This window comes from Archocentrus centrarchus, chromosome 9, assembly GCF_007364275.1.
Source record: "Archocentrus centrarchus isolate MPI-CPG fArcCen1 chromosome 9, fArcCen1, whole genome shotgun sequence".
Classification (NCBI taxonomy): domain Eukaryota; kingdom Metazoa; phylum Chordata; class Actinopteri; order Cichliformes; family Cichlidae; genus Archocentrus; species Archocentrus centrarchus.
In genome coordinates this window covers 17,845,016-17,864,009 of record NC_044354.1, presented here as the reverse complement: position 1 = coordinate 17,864,009, position 18,994 = coordinate 17,845,016, and the positions used below count along the sequence as shown (strand labels likewise).

Below are 18,994 nucleotides of genomic sequence, written 5' to 3'. Positions count from 1 at the left end.
CATCTACACTGTATCTACCACTATTTCAGATACAATATTAAATCAGGAATAAATTAGTGGGCCAGAGCCCCCTCTTTTCATGTATGGCTGAACTTCAGAGAGAAGTTAAAGGCCAAGCATGAGTGGCTCTTAGCTTGCCAGTATAACACAGAACTGCAAAGGCTGTAATAAATGCTTTACTAGCTCTCCCCAGGACGTCATGCCTGTACAGGGGGCTCCACTCCAACGCACACAGAGCAAAGAGTGGGGCAAAAAGAGGTGGATAGGGGGGGGGGGGGGGGGGGGGGGGGGGAGAAGCTGTGAAGGGGAGAGCAAAACGGTTTCCTGCATTTCAAAGCGTGCAGGCAAAATATTGAGAATGCTGGTTCGTATTCATTTGGAAGAAGTCCTTTCTTCCAGGAAATGTCTTTGAGGCTGCAGAGATATATTAAATGCCATCCACAATAGTTGAAAGGTTGAAGAATGGAATAAAAAAAAAAAAAAAAAAAAAAAAGGATCATTTATGTTCTACCTAGGGATTCCACACAAAATTTAACACAGGGAAAAAAGAAATGCACATATTTTTCATTGCTGATTAAATCCAGTTCAGACACACACAGTTAACACAGATAAATATTGTGCATTTTCTTTATACAGGTCCATAAGTGCTATGACAATGAAGCAAGCTTTGTAATTTTCCCCCTGTACACCACTACAGAAGGTTTTAAATCAATCAGTCTAGATGTGATTGAAGTGCAATCCTTAAATGACTGTTCGTAAGGGTTAGGGTTAGGGTGAGATTGGATGAGATTCTTTTCTGTCAGTGACCACCTGAAGTCTAGAAACCTTGAACATCACCAAATGCTGTGTTTCCTCCCTTGAGATGCTCTTCCAGACCTTTACTGCAGCCACCTTCAGTTGCTATTGTTTGTGGATCTCTTTGTCTTCAGTTATGTCTACAGTAACAGAAAAACACGCTCTATTGCATTAAGATCAAGTGACTGACTTGGCCATTGAAGAATATCCCATTTCTTCGGGTTGCTCTTACAGTTTGCTTTGTCTTATTATCCACTGGCACTGCAAAGCACCATCCAAGAAGTTCTGCAGCATTTGGCTGAATCTGAGCAGAGAGTATAGCACTGTTCACTTCAGAATCCATCCAGCTACTTCTATCACCAGTCTCATCATTAATAAGCACTAGTGCCCCAGTTCCACTGGCAGCTATACATACCCATGCCATAACATTGCCTCCACCATGCTTGACAGCTTCAAACCATGAGCTGTTATTTTTATTTTCCATACTTTTTTTTTTCTCTTTTCTGCCAAGTCTAATATGGCCTTGTTCTTGCGTGTAACTACTGGTTTGCACCTTGCTGTAAACCCACTGTATTTCCATTCATGAAGGTGTGTCTTGATTGTAGACTTTGAACCTTGTGTTGACAGTTCCAGTGAAATACCAAATGCAAAATCAACTCCAGATCTGTTATTGTCTTAATTTATAATGGGATAATGAGGGAACAGGCTTCACTTGGCAATAAAACTGCTTGTGTAAGAGTGGCTGTAATTCCTGAACAGTTAATTCATTACTTTTATTAAACCTCTTCCATTAAAGCTGTAGGTTTTGCAGCATTTGGCTTATTTGAAATAAAATCCCCACTGGTGGTGTACCGTGGGGAAAATTGCAAAAAATTTTATCACCATCCAAATAGTTATGGACCTAACTGGAGGTTACTGGATAAGTGGTAAAGGAACCAAACAAACAAACCAAAACAAAAAACATGTTTGGCTTGGCCATCAAAAAATTATGAACTGCACCCCCTAGTCACTTTATTAGATGCACAACTGTTCATCTAATCAGCCAATCACATGGCAACAACTCAGTGCATGTCGACACATAGACATGCTCAAGATGATCTGCTTAAAAGGTGATTTAAGTGACTTTGAACATAGTTTGGTTGTTGGTGCCAGAGAGGCTGGTCAGAGGACATCAGAAACTGCTGATAGTGGGATTTTCCTACACAACCATCTCTAGGGCTTATAGAGAATGCTCAAAAAAAAGAGAAAATATCCAGTGAGCAGCAGGTGTCTGGGTGAAAATGCCTTGTTAATGTCAGAGGTCAGAGGAGTATTGGGTGCCACTCCTGTCAACTCAGAACAGGAAACAGGCTAGAATTCACACGGGCTCACCATGACTGAACCCTGGAAAAACCCTGCCTGGTATGATGAGTCTCAAATTCTGTTGCAACATTCAGATGGGAGGATCAAAATTTGGCATAAACAACATGAAAGCATGGATCCATCCTTGTAGCCTTGTATAAATGGTTCAGGCCGCTAGTGGTGTAATAGTGTGGGGGATAGTTTCTTGCCACGCTTTGGGCCCCTTAAGTACCAACTGGGCAGCCTATCTGAGTATTGTTGTTGACCATTTCCATCCCTTTATGACCGCAGTGTACCATCATGTCACAAAGTCCAAATCATCTCAAAGTGGATTCTTGAACATGACAATAATTTCACTGTACTCAAATGGCCTCCACAGTCACCAGATCTCAATCTAATAGAGCACCTTAGGGATGTGGTGGAACAGCTGCATCATCGATGCAGCTGAAAAAAGGTGGAGCAACTGTGTGATGCTGACATGTCAATGTGGACGGAAATATCTGAGGAATAATTCCAGCACCTTGTTGAATCTCTGCCACCAACAAATAAAGTAATTCTGAAAGCAAAAAGTGGATGCAACCCAGTACTGGCCAGGCGTACCTAATAAAGTGTCCAGTGAGTGTATATTCAATGAGCGAGTGCTGGGATTCTATTTGTTTTCATATTTAGTTTTTTTAAGATGCACCGTAAAATTTAATGCAATAATTATGTTTCAGTGGTCATTTACTGTGCACAGTTGGGTCATAAGACAGCAACATCATTTTCCTAATTTTGCCTCTGCATTTGAGCGCAGTAGATGGGAAGTATGGAGGGGGACGGAAAGGGCTCAGTATCCAAAACACACCACATCGTCTGTCACGGTGGAAGAGGTTTTCGGCATGGGCAAAAGCACCCAGGTTTCTAATTAATGTTGATGATGGAGATGAAATATGAAGTGCATAATTTCCTTTTTTTAAAAAGTGTTGGCTTAGGTTCAGTCAAATGCTGCAAAGTTGGAGGAGGTAAAGACCTGGCAGAACCATCCAAAGGAAGGAAACTCAGCAATTGGTGAGGTCCATGGCTTCTGGACTTGAAGCAGCCATTGACTACAAAGAATTTACAACCAACTATTAAAAAAACCTTCATATTTACAGTTATATTTTTCCCCCCAATTACCTTTGATCCTGTGAAAATATGAGGAACATGAGAAAAAAATGGCTGTAACTTCTGAACTGTTAACGTGACATTACAACAAAATGAAGGCTCCGTACTTTTAATCACATCTTGACTGCTTCGTTTCAAATCCAGTGCGGAGGTGTACAGGGACAATTACAAAAAAAAACAACTGCTTTTGGACTTGAACGCTGCTCAAAAAAAAAAAAATCATTGCAACTGTCACATAATTTGTCAACAACTGCATTAGAAAACTCTGGCAAATATTCAGCAGGTAATATACGATTCAGACAAGTTAAATTACTGTATGCAGTGACTGTGTAGCAATAATTTGAACTTTATTCTGAAAATGTGTTGCACTGCACATTAAACATCAGTTGTTTGTAGGCATGACATCATAAAGAAGGCAGCCTGGTTGTTGCACACGTTCTGCTTCAGTAACAAGGCCAATCAGTAAAGCAAACCAATATTTCCCCAACTAAAAATCAAAAAAACACCCAAACTACAGTACCTAATGAGTAAGCTATACTTTGTGGCACGTCAGTGTTCTACATGGGCTGCTCTGCTATTACTGAACACTAAAACGCTGTGATTAAACACCCATTCCACTACACCCCGTGTGTACACATCCCAGCAAATGCCAGGGCCAATCCACGCACTGTTAAATCACTTTAATGGCTCCAATTTGGACACAACGCCTCTATTATAGGGGTAATTGCATGCTCAGCATTTACAAGCACGGAAAGGATAAATCCGCCTGTCCTCTTCTATAAATCCCCCGTTTCACACTTTAATAGAAAAGTTAAATGTATGTGTTGCTCTTTATATCCCTCAGTCTGCTTGCTACACTCCTGTAAAGCACTGCTTGGCCTGCTGATCCCTGGACCAAAAAGCCGCTAGAAGCCTGTAACAATGCTATTTGTAAGGAATGTGTTTCTGTGCCAGCTACTGGATATATTTAAAACTATCTCAAGACTACTACTATTGCTTGCTCTGAAAGCAATGGCAGGAAAATAATTCCCCAAGTGAAGATTACTGCTTCTTACACTGTGCCTCAGATAAATTTACTGGCACTAAACATTTCAAAATTCCCCTGGTAAATGTAGGACGGCTCTATTAAATCAGTCAAAAACACCACTGGCCAGCAACATCCATGCCATCCCCCTCTGCCAGCAGGAAATATTCAGACAGAAATACAAAATGTCTCCAATAATAACGAGCAAAGATACAAGCTTCATCTACTTTGGCTTGGACTGCATCTTATTTGCTTCAGACAAACAGCATAGGCAAAATTAATAAATTCGCTGTAAATCACCAAAACAAACAAACAGAAACAAATTTGTCTTCATCTTTTCTCCATATTTTGTGTTATGAACACTTAGTCTTAGAATATAAATCTATAAGTCATATGGAGAAATCCTGTAAATGGCTGCCAAGCAGTAAAAAGTGTCCATCATATGGACAGCGGTTTAAATGGTCTTTATAAAAAAAGATGCCATTTTTGAACTACTATATTAACTAGCAATGCTCAAGCCAACACAAACAAAAGTCATTAAATCCCTGATAACATGACAAACTTTACTGTATGACCGCTCGGTACGCCACACTTTAGTGCGATACAGTCAAAAGCTACAAAACGAGAAAAATTTGAGACCGTTTTAGTGGATATATGTCTGCTTATTCCATGTTTCCATGTTTAAATGCCCAACTTTACAGCAGAAATAAAGATGTTCACAGTTTAGGTATCTAATGGGTGCAGCAATTTATTGAAAAATCTGGAAACAAACGGAAGTGCAGCATATAAAACGAATCAGAGTTTATACAACTCTAATGAGGTTGAAAGTCAGTTTTTGGCATGATGCATCTGCTGTAGATAGTTTTTAGGCCTGCACTTCTTCTTTTCTCCTTCACTTGGCCTGTTTTCTCAAATTTTAAAGGACACACACACACACACACACACACACACACAGACACAGAGATACATGCCAAGTTTTGGGCTAACAGCTCTTTGAGAATCACCTTGTTGGTGCAAACATACTATTTTATGCCTGTCAAACCGTGCTTTGTTTTAGAGTCAACTAAAGAAATGAGAACAAATTCTGTGTTTTTAAGACAGGCTGCCAATAACAAAGTGCCTAAAGGTACAATTTAAAATTGGTTCTTTTATTAAGTTCTCTATTATGTGTAGACACAACACTGATTCATCTTTGGAATCAGGTGCCTTTTTATGCTTGAATGATTCATAGGTCAGCTTTAAAAAAAAATTAATTAATTAATTAAAAAAAAAAATACCATTACTCTGAAAACGGTCAGCTTCAAAACTGGACTGAAAATAAAATGAAAAGGAGCCAATGTCCAAAGGAACACTTTCAAAGACCTTCAGAAAGCCTGGAGAATGATTACTCAAGAGCACTTGAAAAAGTTAAAAGAAAGTCTGGCTCCTTGGAAGCAAAAATAAAGAAATGAGTGGTGGTGCAAGACTTTTGCACAATACTGTGAGTAAGCTGGCAAACACTAGGACTGGCTGATACCTCCCAAACTCTACTTTTTTGCAATATGGTGACTGCTAGACCAACTATGACATCATTTATATCCAGCATTTGGTTTTAAGCAGTCGTGGGGTATACCCGTTTCATAGCTATTTCAATCCTCATTATGTCAATGATGTTTTCATCATAATTTAAGCCTCGGCCCTTTTAATAGTCCTTTCTTGCTGGTTGATAAAGCTGTGTAAAACTGTGTAGTATCACTTTACATCTTAAAGAATAATGAACGCTTTTGAACTATGTCGTGTAAATGTAGACTTTAATGGTTTGTTTCAGAAATGATGTGCAGCTAAATGCAAACAGATCTGAAACAATGAAAACTCAGCAATTCTTGTTTGACAGTCTATATACAGTATATTAGGGCTGATTAAAATGGAAATCTCTGCTGAGCTTCCACAAGCAAATGCGGGACTACAAAAGGGAAGAAGTTCATCCCAAATCCCTCAACCCTTCTCAGCTACTGTGACAAAGATACAGAGGTTCCAGAAGGCGAGACAGATGCTCCAAAGCAAAGATGTGCAGAATATAAGAAAGCAAGTTTACATATGTGGGTGAAAAGCCTGTAACGGAAAGAGAGGAAGGGAGGGAGAGAGAGAGAGAAAGACAGAGAGGGAGAGAATGGGATGAGGCGAGAAGGGATGAGAGGGCGAGAGGGAAGTATGCTGTGCCGATGGTTCATCAAAAATTAATGCCAACCACATCGGTATAGAGATCACGTAGTGGAAAAACAACACATGCCAACAGCCTTGAGTCTCCTGCCTCAGCCTTCACCCCCCTTCACCCCACACCCACTCCCTTTCCTTTACCCTCCACCCCTCCTTTGCACCAGCACAGGGCCTTTCTGATCAGGTGGAGGGGGGAGATATGAGCTTTGACACCTTCGAGAGTTCACACAGAGTGCCATGCCTCTAATTGCAGGAAGTTCCACCAGTGCAGCCGCTGTATATTTAAAAGTGCTACCCTAATTGCTGCATTTAATGTCCCCAAAATGGAGATCTGAGGCACACTGTGCGTACTAATATCTGTTATTGTTTTGTGTGTGCCACCCATTATTTCTGTCGCTGCGATTTATCCATTATTCTCTTAGTTTTGGAAGGTTTTTTTTTTTTAAGGTGAATAAGACATGAGGAAAAAGCAAAACAAAACAAAAAGCACAGTCTAGAATTTCAATGCGAATATAACAAGTAGAAGGAGGCACAGCACAGAGGCGTTATTACGGTCCAAAATCTGCCACAAACATCATGGCGGGCCTATTTATGCAGTCAAGCTGCTCGTACAGCTGACTAGAAGGAAGTGTGGTCTGATGCAAATCAATCACTTTTGCCATGCATTATGTGCTCTTCATTAAACCGAAAATGATGACAGAGCTATCATGTTCCTGATGACCTATTGTAGTGCATCAGTCCATTAAAAGTCCACTCCTTGCAAATGTGAAGCTATGCTGTCAAAGTGTGTGTGTGGTTTTGTGTGTATATATATATATATATATATATATACAGTAAGGGTGCATTGCACATGCTGTACCTGCTGCGTTGACTCTGTTCAAACCTCTGGGAATGTTGTCTTTCTCCGAGCAGGTTTCATTCTCCGGAGAGTTTTGAGGTCTGTATGGCGACAAAGAGCACGGTCCAGAAGGGTTAATGAGAAAATATACACGTACTGTTTTTACCAATTCTTCCAAATTAAAAAAAAAAAAAGAGTGATTAACCATAATTCATGTAAACAAGAGCCGAGAGACCCAATGGTGGAGAAAGTGGAACCAGCATCACTGTACTGTGAAAACTGCCATTAGCAAATGAATCCCTCATGGCACGATACCATCTTATATGAAAACTGACAATATCTGTCAAACCCCTACTGTGTTGGCCACACACACACACACACACACACACACACACACACACACACACACACACACACTTCACACAACTAATCCTCTATTCCTGTCTCCAAAGCACTTTTCCTCCCACTTAACGCCTCAAACGCAGAGACGAAGAATTCAATGTGAGCAAGCACATTAGGAGGAATAACTAGTAAAAGAAAGTGAAGCCTCTTCAAAGTAGTGGCGTGCTAATAGCTGTGGGCTGTCACTAGTCCTGTGTGTAGGTATGGAAGATCTGCCTGCATGAAGCCTGACAGGTGTCTTGTGTGTATATGTCTGTGCACATGCGCATGCGTTGCATTGAAGTGGAGTGCCATCCGTATTACAGGGAAAAGGCTTGTTCCCTGGTAATTGGGTTGTTCAGAAGCCAGGAAGGAGCTCCCAGCAGTGAGGAGGAAACACACGTCCTGTCACGTTGCTTGTTATTAGCAAGGACAAGGCTGAGGAGAGATGAGACAAGCTCTGTGTGCATGTGTGTGTGTGTGTGTGTGTGTGTGCGTGCGAGAAAGTGACTCCATAACAGTGTCTATGTTGAGGGTGTCTCATATTTAACGACTTCACCCAAGTGTCCCCTGTCCGTATAGGCTGGTAGCAGTGGAAGTTGACAGTACTTGGCTTGTATACACCCTGGTCTCTTCTTTCCTCATGGTCTACTTTAGGAGGCCAGCCTGCCGACAGCAGCCCAGCTATCAATTATGGGCCTGCAGCAGTATGTGCCCTTGGAGGCCTGCACTGAAGAAACTTATGAGCAATCATTGAAATAATGCAGAAGCGCACGTCTAGTGCTGAAAGAAAGCCATTTATGGCATTTTTTCCCCCACTCATCATAGCAAAAGAAACCTTCTCCTCCTGTATTTTATCTGTCTTCACTTTAAAATCTTACTGGATCTAGCTGATCCCTTTAGAGACTTTTCCTAAACCTAGCTGATATTTGGGAGTTGGGACTCCTATAGAGGTCTGGTCAGAAACAAAACAATATAATCAAGTGGTCTGGGAAGATTACAGCAATGGAAAAAGTCTGGCTAAGCCAACATGAGGAAAACCAAAGTTTAATTACAGCTTCCCTTCTGCTAACAGCACTCCATGCCATGCAACCAGCCACCTGGCAAATCAAGCGGTCCTCTAAGCGGTCGGTCAATCAGCCACACTGTCAGCTTGGTATAACTTGGACATCGGCCCTGTTGCTGGCCTGTCTGTTGGTGCGGAAGGAAGACGCTCACCATATCTCAAATATAACTACAACATCCTCAAATCAAACAAAAACAATCTAATGCTTTCTAAAGGTGAGAAATGATTGATAGCGAGGAGGAGAGCTGGTAGTTCACCTGGTAGAACCCACCACCCCTTCCAGTCTTACAGCGGAGTGCTCTCACCATAAATATACCTGATTTCTTAGCAGTTTTCTCTTCATTATATAGAATATACAGCATGTCATATTCATAAATGCTTCAACACAAAATGTGTTAATTGATTGAGAGTGTCAAGCTCACTGCAGTTATGTACAATATCACGAATTTAAGCATGAAAACGAGAAAACAAGCTCCCCCTTTTCGGTTTCTGTTCTCAGCTCGTCACAGGCTTTGTCGTTTTGATTTCATTCTTTCTTTTAGGGTCAAATGATTTCACATGCCCTTTGGCATTTCTTTATCTCACGCACACAGATTCCATTCCTTGTTTCATTTAATTCTTCGCGTCTATATCAAAATAAAGTAAAGCCTTAAAAATACGGGGAAAGCAGAAAGTGGAAAGGGAGCAATGATGGAGGGAAGAGAAGATCCAGTCTGTGCATGAACCAATAGCCTTCACGTGAACCTGCTCCCTGGTGACTCCTGCCCTTTTCCAGGCCAACTACCTGCTGGTGAAACAGCAGATGTCTGATATGGAGTATGGATAAAGTGTGCACGTGTGTGTGTGTGTGTCTGTAGTTAGAGAGGGATTTAGTATGCGAGGGAAGATCAAGAGAATTGGGGGGGGGGTGGGGGGGGGGGGGGTGCAGGCTGAGAGCTGGTGGTCGTATGGGAAGACACAAAGGCCTGACGGGATACCCAAATCTATCTGTCGGCTCCCTGCCCATATCAGACTCAGTTGTGTGTGTGTGTGTGTGTGTGTGTGTGTGTGTGTGTGTGTGTGTGTGTGTGTGTCTGTGTTTGAGGAGGGGTTTAACCTCTCTGTGCACCCCTCCTGTCAGCCAGCACACTGATAGGATCAGACCTGGGCACGACCCATCACATGCCAACTCCTCACGCTCCGTCTGACCTCTATTTGTGTGTCTCCAGCTTTCTCTCAGTCCCTTCATTCATGCATCTCTGCTCCTCATCTCCACACAGTCCTTCCTCCAGGTGTTCCTTTGTTCCTTTTTACACATTTCTCATAGGATCTGTTCATTTTCACCTGTTTGGCCTCATGCTATGCTGTTTACCCTTAACTATGAGGGAAGAAACCTGACAATGGAGGTATAGAAGAGTGCTGGTTGACTATATCGGCTATTTTAGACACACACAATCCAACAAAGATGGTACAAAAGTAAAAGTAAAATATGCTTTTCTGCAGCCCCCCCCCCCCCAAAAAAAAACCAAAAAAAAAAACACACTACCACTTAAAATCGTTAAGCTTATCTTCAAAAATGAATACATTTCAAAACGTTTGGCAGATGCTGAAATGCTAAATATGTTAAAGTCACGGTGGAGTCTTTGACCAACTTACTGACATTTATGCAGCATCCACCACTGCATATATGCTGATGCATGTTTTGCTTCAGGCTCTTGTGAGAATGAACAGTGTAGACTAAACATTAGTACAGGCAGACAGCTGTGTGTAACTGACCTGCAGCCGGTCCCCTGATTAGTGCAGCTGCGTGAGGTGTTCTCAGTCCTGAGGCAAGTGCCACTGGGACACAGAGCTAAACTTTCCAGAGCAGGCAGGTAGGAAAGCACCTGTCAAAAGTCACACAGATATACACAAGGTCAGACAGTGCCTTTACACTGCAAGGTGATGTGTGTGTCCTTGGGGAATTGAAGAATCGCAAAGCCACCAATGGTGAGCGAGAAAGCCAGATGTTCTACTGCAACATAATTTAATAGTCAGACCACATCAGAAATAATTCCATGGCATACAAGGACAAATATAATCTATACCAATTTTCAAAACCGTCATTAACTAATGCAGACCAACTGTTTGTTATGCTTTTTACACAAAAGCACAGTGGGGAAAAGGAAAAAAAGAAAGAGAAAACTAGTGCATCTAGTATAATTATCAGATATTTTAAATCACTGACTGAGTTATTATAGTCAATTATATTTTTATTTGTGTGGACATAATTATATTAGAAGCTCATGAAACTTCCAATGGTTCAGGTAAAAAAAAAAAAAAAAAATCGAAGACGATCACAAAAGCAGTAGAAGCAGAAGTGCATGCCCGGAAACATGACAAAGCCTGCCCACGGGAGCATGCAGCGCAATAAAGGACAGGAAAGCACAGGAACAAGAAACGCACCGTTTTCTTGAGAGACAGAGGTTCATCTCCCACAGTGTATCCATTTCTGGAGCAGAGATTCCTGAATATGGCATCAGCCATCATCAACTTAAGTCTGGAAGAGCGAACCCTGATAACCAGCTCTACCAAAATATTTGGAGATAAATCTATGGGAGAAAACACAGGAAACGGGTAAGATAGCATCCTTTTAGAAGTCTTTTTTTGCCCAAACTGTATCACAGTATACAATTAAAAAGGAAACAATTCTGCTAAATAATGTTTTTAAATTAGCTCAAGTATTTAAAATTCACCTATAAGTTTTTAATCACTGCTGTATTAATTCTTTGGCAAACAGCAGAAAATGAAATTCAAAAACCTAATTTTCTTTCTAAATTTCTGAAGATCATTCCTTTGTCTGTAGTTTCAGTTTTGGTCCCTTACCCTGGCTAATGACAGCAAGGTGTTCTGATAGGTCTTTCAGGCCTTTTTCCACTAGGCTCTGGTTTAGTTTCCAATGCTGCTGACACCAAAATTCCACCAACACAGACAGGAAATCCAGCAGGGTGTCTGCCAAATGCAACGTCTGCTTTTCATCCCTCTCAGCATAGTCCTTCAGTAGAGATAAACAACACTTTGAACCTAGCGAGCTCCACAAGCAATAGTATTAATTTTAATCACCCATAATTGCTATTATGGATAACATTAAACCATTCTGAATGAAATGATTGAGCACATTATCGAATAAGAATATAGAATATATATAAACTAATTACCACCATGGCAGCCTGTATCAAAAGCTGCAGCAGTTTTTTCACAGCACAGGACAGGAGCGTGGAGCGCTCCCACACAGTCCAGAAGGTTCCATAGAGCAAAGATCCCGACACTGATGCTGATGCTGGAGGGGCTCGTGTTCCCTGGAGCAGCACAAACTCTCTAAGGAAGGCAAAAGGTAGGAGTAAATAAAGTAAAGATAGACAACCTAAGGCAAACACTAAACTAAATTAATTACAAAGACTCACTGTAAACACTCACTCACATTCTGTTTAGTTGTAGGAGTAGGAATGACAATTCATGAGTTACATCTCATTAACATCGTGCAGTTTGGTCTTTAAGTATTAGGACAATGACACAATTTCTGTAATTTTGCCTCTGTACACCACTGGTTTAATTTGAAGAAGAAAAAAAAATAATTAATGAATCAAGTTGTGATTAAAATACAGACTTTCAGCTCTTATTCATGGGGTATGACCAAAGTATTTCATTAACTGGTTAAGAAATGCAACCATTTTTATACACAGTCCCCCATTTTCAGAGCCTCAAAAGCCACCGGACAGCTGACTGATGAGTAGCTTCATGGCCACGTGAGGCCCGTTCCCTCATTATTCCCTGAGTTGATTTCAAGTGTTGAACTTGCATGTGGGTGTTCACGCCCATAACTCTCAATATGAGGCCCAAACAAATGTCGATGCAAGTGAGAGAAGTTATCATTAGGCACAAAAAAAACAAAAAAACAAAAACAAACAAAAACTGTCACAGAAACAGGAAAAAACATTATTAGTACATTCAACAATTTGAAATCATTTGTGTGGTGCGAGGCAAAATTACAAAAATATGTGTAATTCACAAATATTTATGCACCTAATTGTATCAACTCCGGTTCAACTCTTGTGATTTGATAAGAATTTTCACACCTCCGTCCATGCAAGACAGATTATGAGCTTTGTGAATTAACAGAATAGAAAAAAAAGAACTATAAAGCTGTTTTCACACATGCACTGCAGCCCTGAACTTTACTAGACATTACCCAGAGGAGCTGTATGTGAGAACACAAATGTCCTAATCATTTGTATCAGACATTAAACAGACTTTACCCTGCCAGCTATCTAGTACAAAGACTTCATAATGTTCAACTGAGCTCATGTAAGAATAGGGCAGCTAATTGTCCTGAGAATTCACAGCCCTGCCTCCTGCCTCCTCCTCCGCGAGAGCATTACCCATCACTTCAATTGTAATTATATCTCACAGTGAGAACGTGTCTGACATGTACAGTCTCCTGTTGTCTGCTACATACAAGAAAGGGCAACTCCAAGCAACGATTCTCCAAACATGTATGTGGCGTTCGTGTGTGAAAACCGCTCAAGTTAAAAAACAAATACAAAATGGTCTTTTCTCCAGCTGTGTTTATCCAAACTGTTACCCAGCAGTGACTGAGTGGAGCTCCCCCTGGAAGATCTTGAGGAAGAGAGCCAGGATGTAGCAATGGAAGTGTAACAGTGTTGGAAGAGCAGGCCCGGGAAGTGGGTGACAGGTGTCTTCACTGGACATACAGTATCTGGAAGGTTACATATTTGCAGATTACTACAACTGCTACCTGCTAGTGTGTTTTTGTTTTTCTCATTACACAAAATGAGACATCACATGGTTACTTTGGTTACGGTTTCCAGCATCCAGGCATTAGCAGGAATAGTTACCTGATGGCTGTCTCCAGAAAAGACCACAAGCCCTTCTTACACTGAGGACACTGCAACACTTGAGTAAAATACTTTTTCACAGACTTGGGAGCCATCCACGGAGGGTTGGTAACAATTAGTTTATCCATGACCTGCTGGAAATTTCTCATGTAGACAGATGTGGCATTACCCTGCGACATAATAATTACATTCCAATTGGTTTGGATGTTGGGAATGTACAGGAAGACTTTCAACTGAGCAGAGCTAGAAAAACTGTAGAATAATTATAATAATCAATAATTTGGGGGGAAAAATATGCAGATGTAGTAACATTTGTAAGATCGGACTAAATTACTTATTTTAAAAAAAACAGGTACGTAACTAAAATAATCATGAGTTGCAGCTGTAAATTATAGTTCAATCCAAAGCCACTGAAACCAATAAAAAGGCCTCTCTAAGCCAGCTATCCATATTCAAAAATGTATAACAAGTTATACTTTTGTGATACCCCTGAGGTTACTGCACCAGCAGCAGGTGGGGGTTTCTGCAGTATGGTAATTCCTACCTGCTGTGTGTATCCTAAGAGGGATATCAGGTATGGTGCTGGTGGCAGCAGGCCTGGGTACACAGCACTTCTGATTGAGTCCAAGGCTTCAGTGAAGAGGCCACACTCTATCATGCAGCCAACATTGCTGAAGTCCATTTCTGTTGCCTGGAGAAATACAAGAACAATGATAAAATGCACGAGGTATATGGAAAGCAGGAGGAAACACGGCACTCAGAGACGGATGGCAGAAAAACGAGGGAGAAAAAAAAGTGGAGGGCAGAAGGGTAATGGAAATAGGAAGTGAATGGGCTTTAAAAGTTCTTGGGGGTCATTTCTGACTGTCTGTTATTGGCAAATAGCATATGGACTCAGAAAGTACAGAATGGAAAAACATGAGCACTTCTATTAGCAATATCCACTTGGGTAAGGTATGGACAGGACAGTGGAGAGTGTTGTTAATAGGCCTGCCAATCAAAAGTCTCAGATCAGCTGACAGTGGTGGTTAAATTGTGACCTGGATATGATACGCCCTTGCTCTCCATGTCACTTCCCATTGAAATGTATGACATACAGGAAATTAAATGACCTGATCCTCTTGATGAAACACAGTTATTGTAGAAATGTATAGTAGTGATCAAGAGTGGGGGTTGATATGTCTGCACATCTACCTGAGCCAGGGGACTATAGGGGTCATGGTAACCCAAAAATTCAAGAAAGCACAGTCTTGGCTGGACCTAAAGGGAGGGAAAAAAAACAAAACAAACAAACAAAAAAAACACGATGATGACATGAAATACAAAACCAGACATAAAACAAAAACAAAAAAAAAGCACACACACACCTCCTGTTTGAGTACATATGTCTTAAGCTCCACCTCCAAAGTAGAGAAACTGTCCTTTATGTCTGCTGGTTCTTCTGTTATGTTGAAATTCATATCCACACGATTGCTCTGCCCCCCAAACAATGTTTCGGTCTAAAAGATTAAAACATTTTAACATAACATGCTTAATAAATATGTTTGAGCAACTTTAAGTTTTATCAAGCGACAGCAAAATATTAATTAAGACTAGGGCTGCAACGATTCATCGATTAACTCGATTCTAAAAAATTATCGACACAAATTTACTGTGTCGATGCTTCGTTTAAACTCTGCAGCGCTCAGCTGTCTCGGTGTAAGCGGCGCTCCTCACTAGCATTAGTGCTCCGTCGTCTTTTTGTGGGTTTATTGGTGGCTGACAAACCAACATAGAACTGCATTACCGCCACCTACTGGACTGGAGTGTGAATGACGCGCACACGCACAGATTCTAAAAAGCTCTCCGTCGCTGCGATGGATTTCATTTAACACAGAGTGGATCATCACTAGAGTTGCCACCTGTCTCGTAAAATACAGAACCCCGTATGTTACGGGACTCCGCGGAATACGGCTCCGTAACATGCGGGGTTCCGTACTTTACCGGACGGGTGGCAACTATCGCTGACATGCATTTCCACGCCTCCACTGCTCTCTGTGTGTCTGTGTGTGTTGTGCTCGCTGACAATTTCAGCTGTTATTTTTGTCTTTACTTCAGCTGTAGCTAGCACAACTGGTTTGCTAGAGCGCGGGCCATTAGCACTAGCGATGGTTCGGTACCGGAAGGCCCGCCCCCCAGGACCGGGAGGCTCCGTCAAAATTTTTTTTTTAAATCCCTTATTAGTGACTAAATATAGACCTGCAGTAGAAACGTATTTTTGAGAATGCTTGTGAATACAAAGCATTACAACATTACTCACACATGCACCATGGCTCCGGCAGCCACTAGTTTTTCAAAACACTCATAGCAGGCAGCGGTTTTAACTGCGCAAGCGCAAAGAGACGGTGAGCTCAAGTAGTGCAAAAGGAAACGTTTTTCCAGCGTCCAAAACAGCAGCTTTTTCTTTTAGTAACCACCATTAAAATCTTTACTGGAAAACAGCTGGAGGTCCTTCATCAAGCACCTGATCAGCAAGTGTTAAGGTGAAGAAAAGAGAACTTTGTAGCTGCTCCATTCACCGCTGTTTGTTCACACGGCGAAAAACTGCAGTACGGAAGTTAATAAAAAAAGTATTTCTTATCAGATTACTCGATTAATCGATGGAATAATCGATAGAATACTCGATTACTAAAATAATCGTTTTATGCAGCCCTAATTAAGACCATATCAAATATTACATTTTTTAAAAAAAAAAAAGTAACATATTATAAGCTGATTATCAGTTATGACCATATATTTTTTAAATACATTATTCTGACTCACCCCAAAGAGGTGCTGGACTATGTGGCTCACAGGGTAACAAGGAGCATTGTGGGATTTTGAGTTCTCTGTAACAGGCTTAGCCATGACATGAGTGATTGAGGTATAAGAGGGGGGAGGGCAGTGGTATACTTCAGCCCTGCCTGCTTTTAGAAGCCTGCAAATTATTAAAGGCAAACATATTAATTATCCATCTGCTCATTTTATTCATATATGGGCGAAAAGAGAACAAGTGCTTGTGACTTACCGTTTGAACATTGCTCTGCGTGTGGACTCTTGGACCAGGAGGAGTACCCTCCAGCCCTGAAAGGCCCCTTTCAGTCTCCCACTGGCCACCTTCTCTCTCCACTGTTTGACTGGGTAGAAGGCAGCGGTGGAACCTGTGGAAATGGCCACTTCATAGGGCCCCTCTGCAAGCCAGGAGCCATTCTTAACACTATCCAGCACATAGTCAGGAGTTACAACCCACTTTCCTGGCAAGAGACAAGGAGCAACAGGGTAGAAATCCAATAAAAGGTGTTAATTCTAAGACTTAAAAATTAAATAAATAAAAAATCAGTAAAGTGTTTTATGGTTAAATTAAATGTATGTAGGTTAAAATAGCAACAAAGATAAAGATCCACTAATATTAAAATCATAGAAATCATTACTGACCTGCAGCACAAGCTGCCAAAAACTTCTCGCTTGACAACACCTGTGGGACTATCAGATGGGTGCAGGCATGCTGATATACCTGTAAGGTAACTATGCATCAACTGATGTTCAGTACAAAAAACAATGTTCCACTATTAGGTAACTATGCATCAACTGATGTTCAGTACAACTAACAATGTTCCACTATTAGGTAACTATGCATCAACTGATGTTCAGTACAACTAACAATGTTCCACTATTAGGCATCAGGCAAAACTATGATAAACAATTTGTTTATTCACATTTATCATTATATTAATCACAGTGTCACTACACAGCTATGTAGTGACACTCTATACATCTAAAGAAATGGCTAAACATGTCTACTTAACACATAATACATACACTGACAGAAAGAGGAACTGCATGAGGCATAACAGTTGAATAATAGCATGCATACAGTCAAGACCAAGGATCACAATATCCACCCAATTCTGGCTACACAAGGCAGCAAATGAAGAAAAGAATGAAACCATTCTCTGTTTTTAAAAACAAGTGGTGCTGGGCACAGCAAAACTCGCTCTCGGCAGATGCTTTAGCTGATTTGAAAGTTTTCTGTCTCACAAACATATCACTCTCCAAACACTGAAACCCTGATATAGCATATAGGTCCTATCGTTCATGCCCAGAATTTTCCAAGGTTTAAAAAAAACTTAACTAAAATAAAGTTCATTTTGTTAATGTAAAAGTTGCCATGTTCTGGATTTTCAGGTTACTTTAATTTAAGTAGCCTGCAAATCCAGAATCTGGACTGTCACTTTGTGTGATTGGCAGTATTACAGTAAGAACTAAGTCATCAGAGATGTTTAGTAGTTGAAACTATGGTATAAATTTGAACATCCCAGGTCACGTTGTCCTTGAGTTATTGCGTTCACAAGATTTACAGAAAACTTGACCTTCACCTTGAGGCTGTTAACAGACAAACATAAGAAAAACACACACACACACACACACACCCCGCCCCTCTCGATGGCAGGGTAAAAACACAGGTTGGCACAACTTTCTGATATAGCTATACAGGTTGGCAGAGACTGTCACAGGAGCTCAGGATCAATTGCAAGCTTTATGATTAAAACTAGACTTAGCCACTAAGATTACCAAGAAAACCACCCCAGGCATCCGCAGAACTATGATTGACTGAGCACAGCAAGTAATTCATTCAGTCAGCTACTTTCAGAACAATAACTGCATTCAGTTTTGATGGGTGACTGAGCACCGGTCATCACTCCTTCATTTGTTACTTGTTTATCTTTGCTGCTTGTGACACTCTGGTTATGATTAGTGTTTAATTATTATTATTTTTTTCTTGCATCTCATAGGCTGAATCAGAAAAATTGAATTATTCATAAAAGGTGCAAGCCTGTTCAGCCCGGACAGAAATGCACATGGCATTTCCCCGAAAATCTGCTGCGGGATCTCTAGTTTACTCACTGAGCCACCAATGTATTTCCCACCCAGCTGCTGAATTCCCTGGATCAAAACTCTCTTCTCATCGCGGACCTTGATCCCAGAAATCTGGAAAACATGTGTGCAGGCCTCCATCTCCACGAGGAAACTAAAGAGACAAAATGAAGTTGAATAAAACCCCTTCTCCTACAACATGCATACTATAAGTTAAGGAAGATTGCATCATTCACTGGACAATCTAATGTTGCATTTCTTGTTTGACTAGATGTCAAACAGAAATGCTGTTTGACCTTATGTCCTCGGTAGTGATCACAAAAAAAGTTACATTGAAAGATGCTTCCCCCCCTAGGTTCTCAGGAGGCTAACTGACACAAGTTAATGAATAAAAATGATATTTTCTACTCAACAGTCACTCCCGACTGTCTTAAAAACACAGC

General features: G+C 40.9%; 1 protein-coding gene across 3 annotated transcripts in view; it reads right to left on the bottom strand.

Annotated features, from left to right (window-relative positions):
- Positions 1 to 18,994, bottom strand: part of slf1 (SMC5/6 complex localization factor 1) — a 34,276-nt gene that overhangs the window by 15,021 nt on the left and 261 nt on the right. For 2 of the 3 annotated variants that reach the window (XM_030736939.1, XM_030736941.1), the window contains exons 2-15: positions 18,582 to 18,705; positions 17,112 to 17,190; positions 16,705 to 16,930; positions 16,461 to 16,614; positions 15,026 to 15,157; positions 14,853 to 14,918; positions 14,203 to 14,349; positions 13,659 to 13,828; positions 13,385 to 13,519; positions 11,961 to 12,120; positions 11,629 to 11,797; positions 11,209 to 11,354; positions 10,540 to 10,649; positions 7,359 to 7,438 (exon numbers count right to left, since the gene is read on the bottom strand). In XM_030736939.1, the coding sequence (XP_030592799.1) occupies positions 7,359 to 7,438; positions 10,540 to 10,649; positions 11,209 to 11,354; positions 11,629 to 11,797; positions 11,961 to 12,120; positions 13,385 to 13,519; positions 13,659 to 13,828; positions 14,203 to 14,349; positions 14,853 to 14,918; positions 15,026 to 15,157; positions 16,461 to 16,614; positions 16,705 to 16,930; positions 17,112 to 17,190; positions 18,582 to 18,692 (1,885 nt within the window). In that variant the 5' untranslated portion in view covers positions 18,693 to 18,705. Of the gene's footprint in view, positions 1 to 7,358; positions 7,439 to 10,539; positions 10,650 to 11,208; positions 11,355 to 11,628; positions 11,798 to 11,960; positions 12,121 to 13,384; positions 13,520 to 13,658; positions 13,829 to 14,202; positions 14,350 to 14,852; positions 14,919 to 15,025; positions 15,158 to 16,460; positions 16,615 to 16,704; positions 16,931 to 17,111; positions 17,191 to 18,581; positions 18,706 to 18,847; positions 18,990 to 18,994 lie in introns of those variants that run through there. The other variant, XM_030736940.1, reaches the window with a different exon arrangement.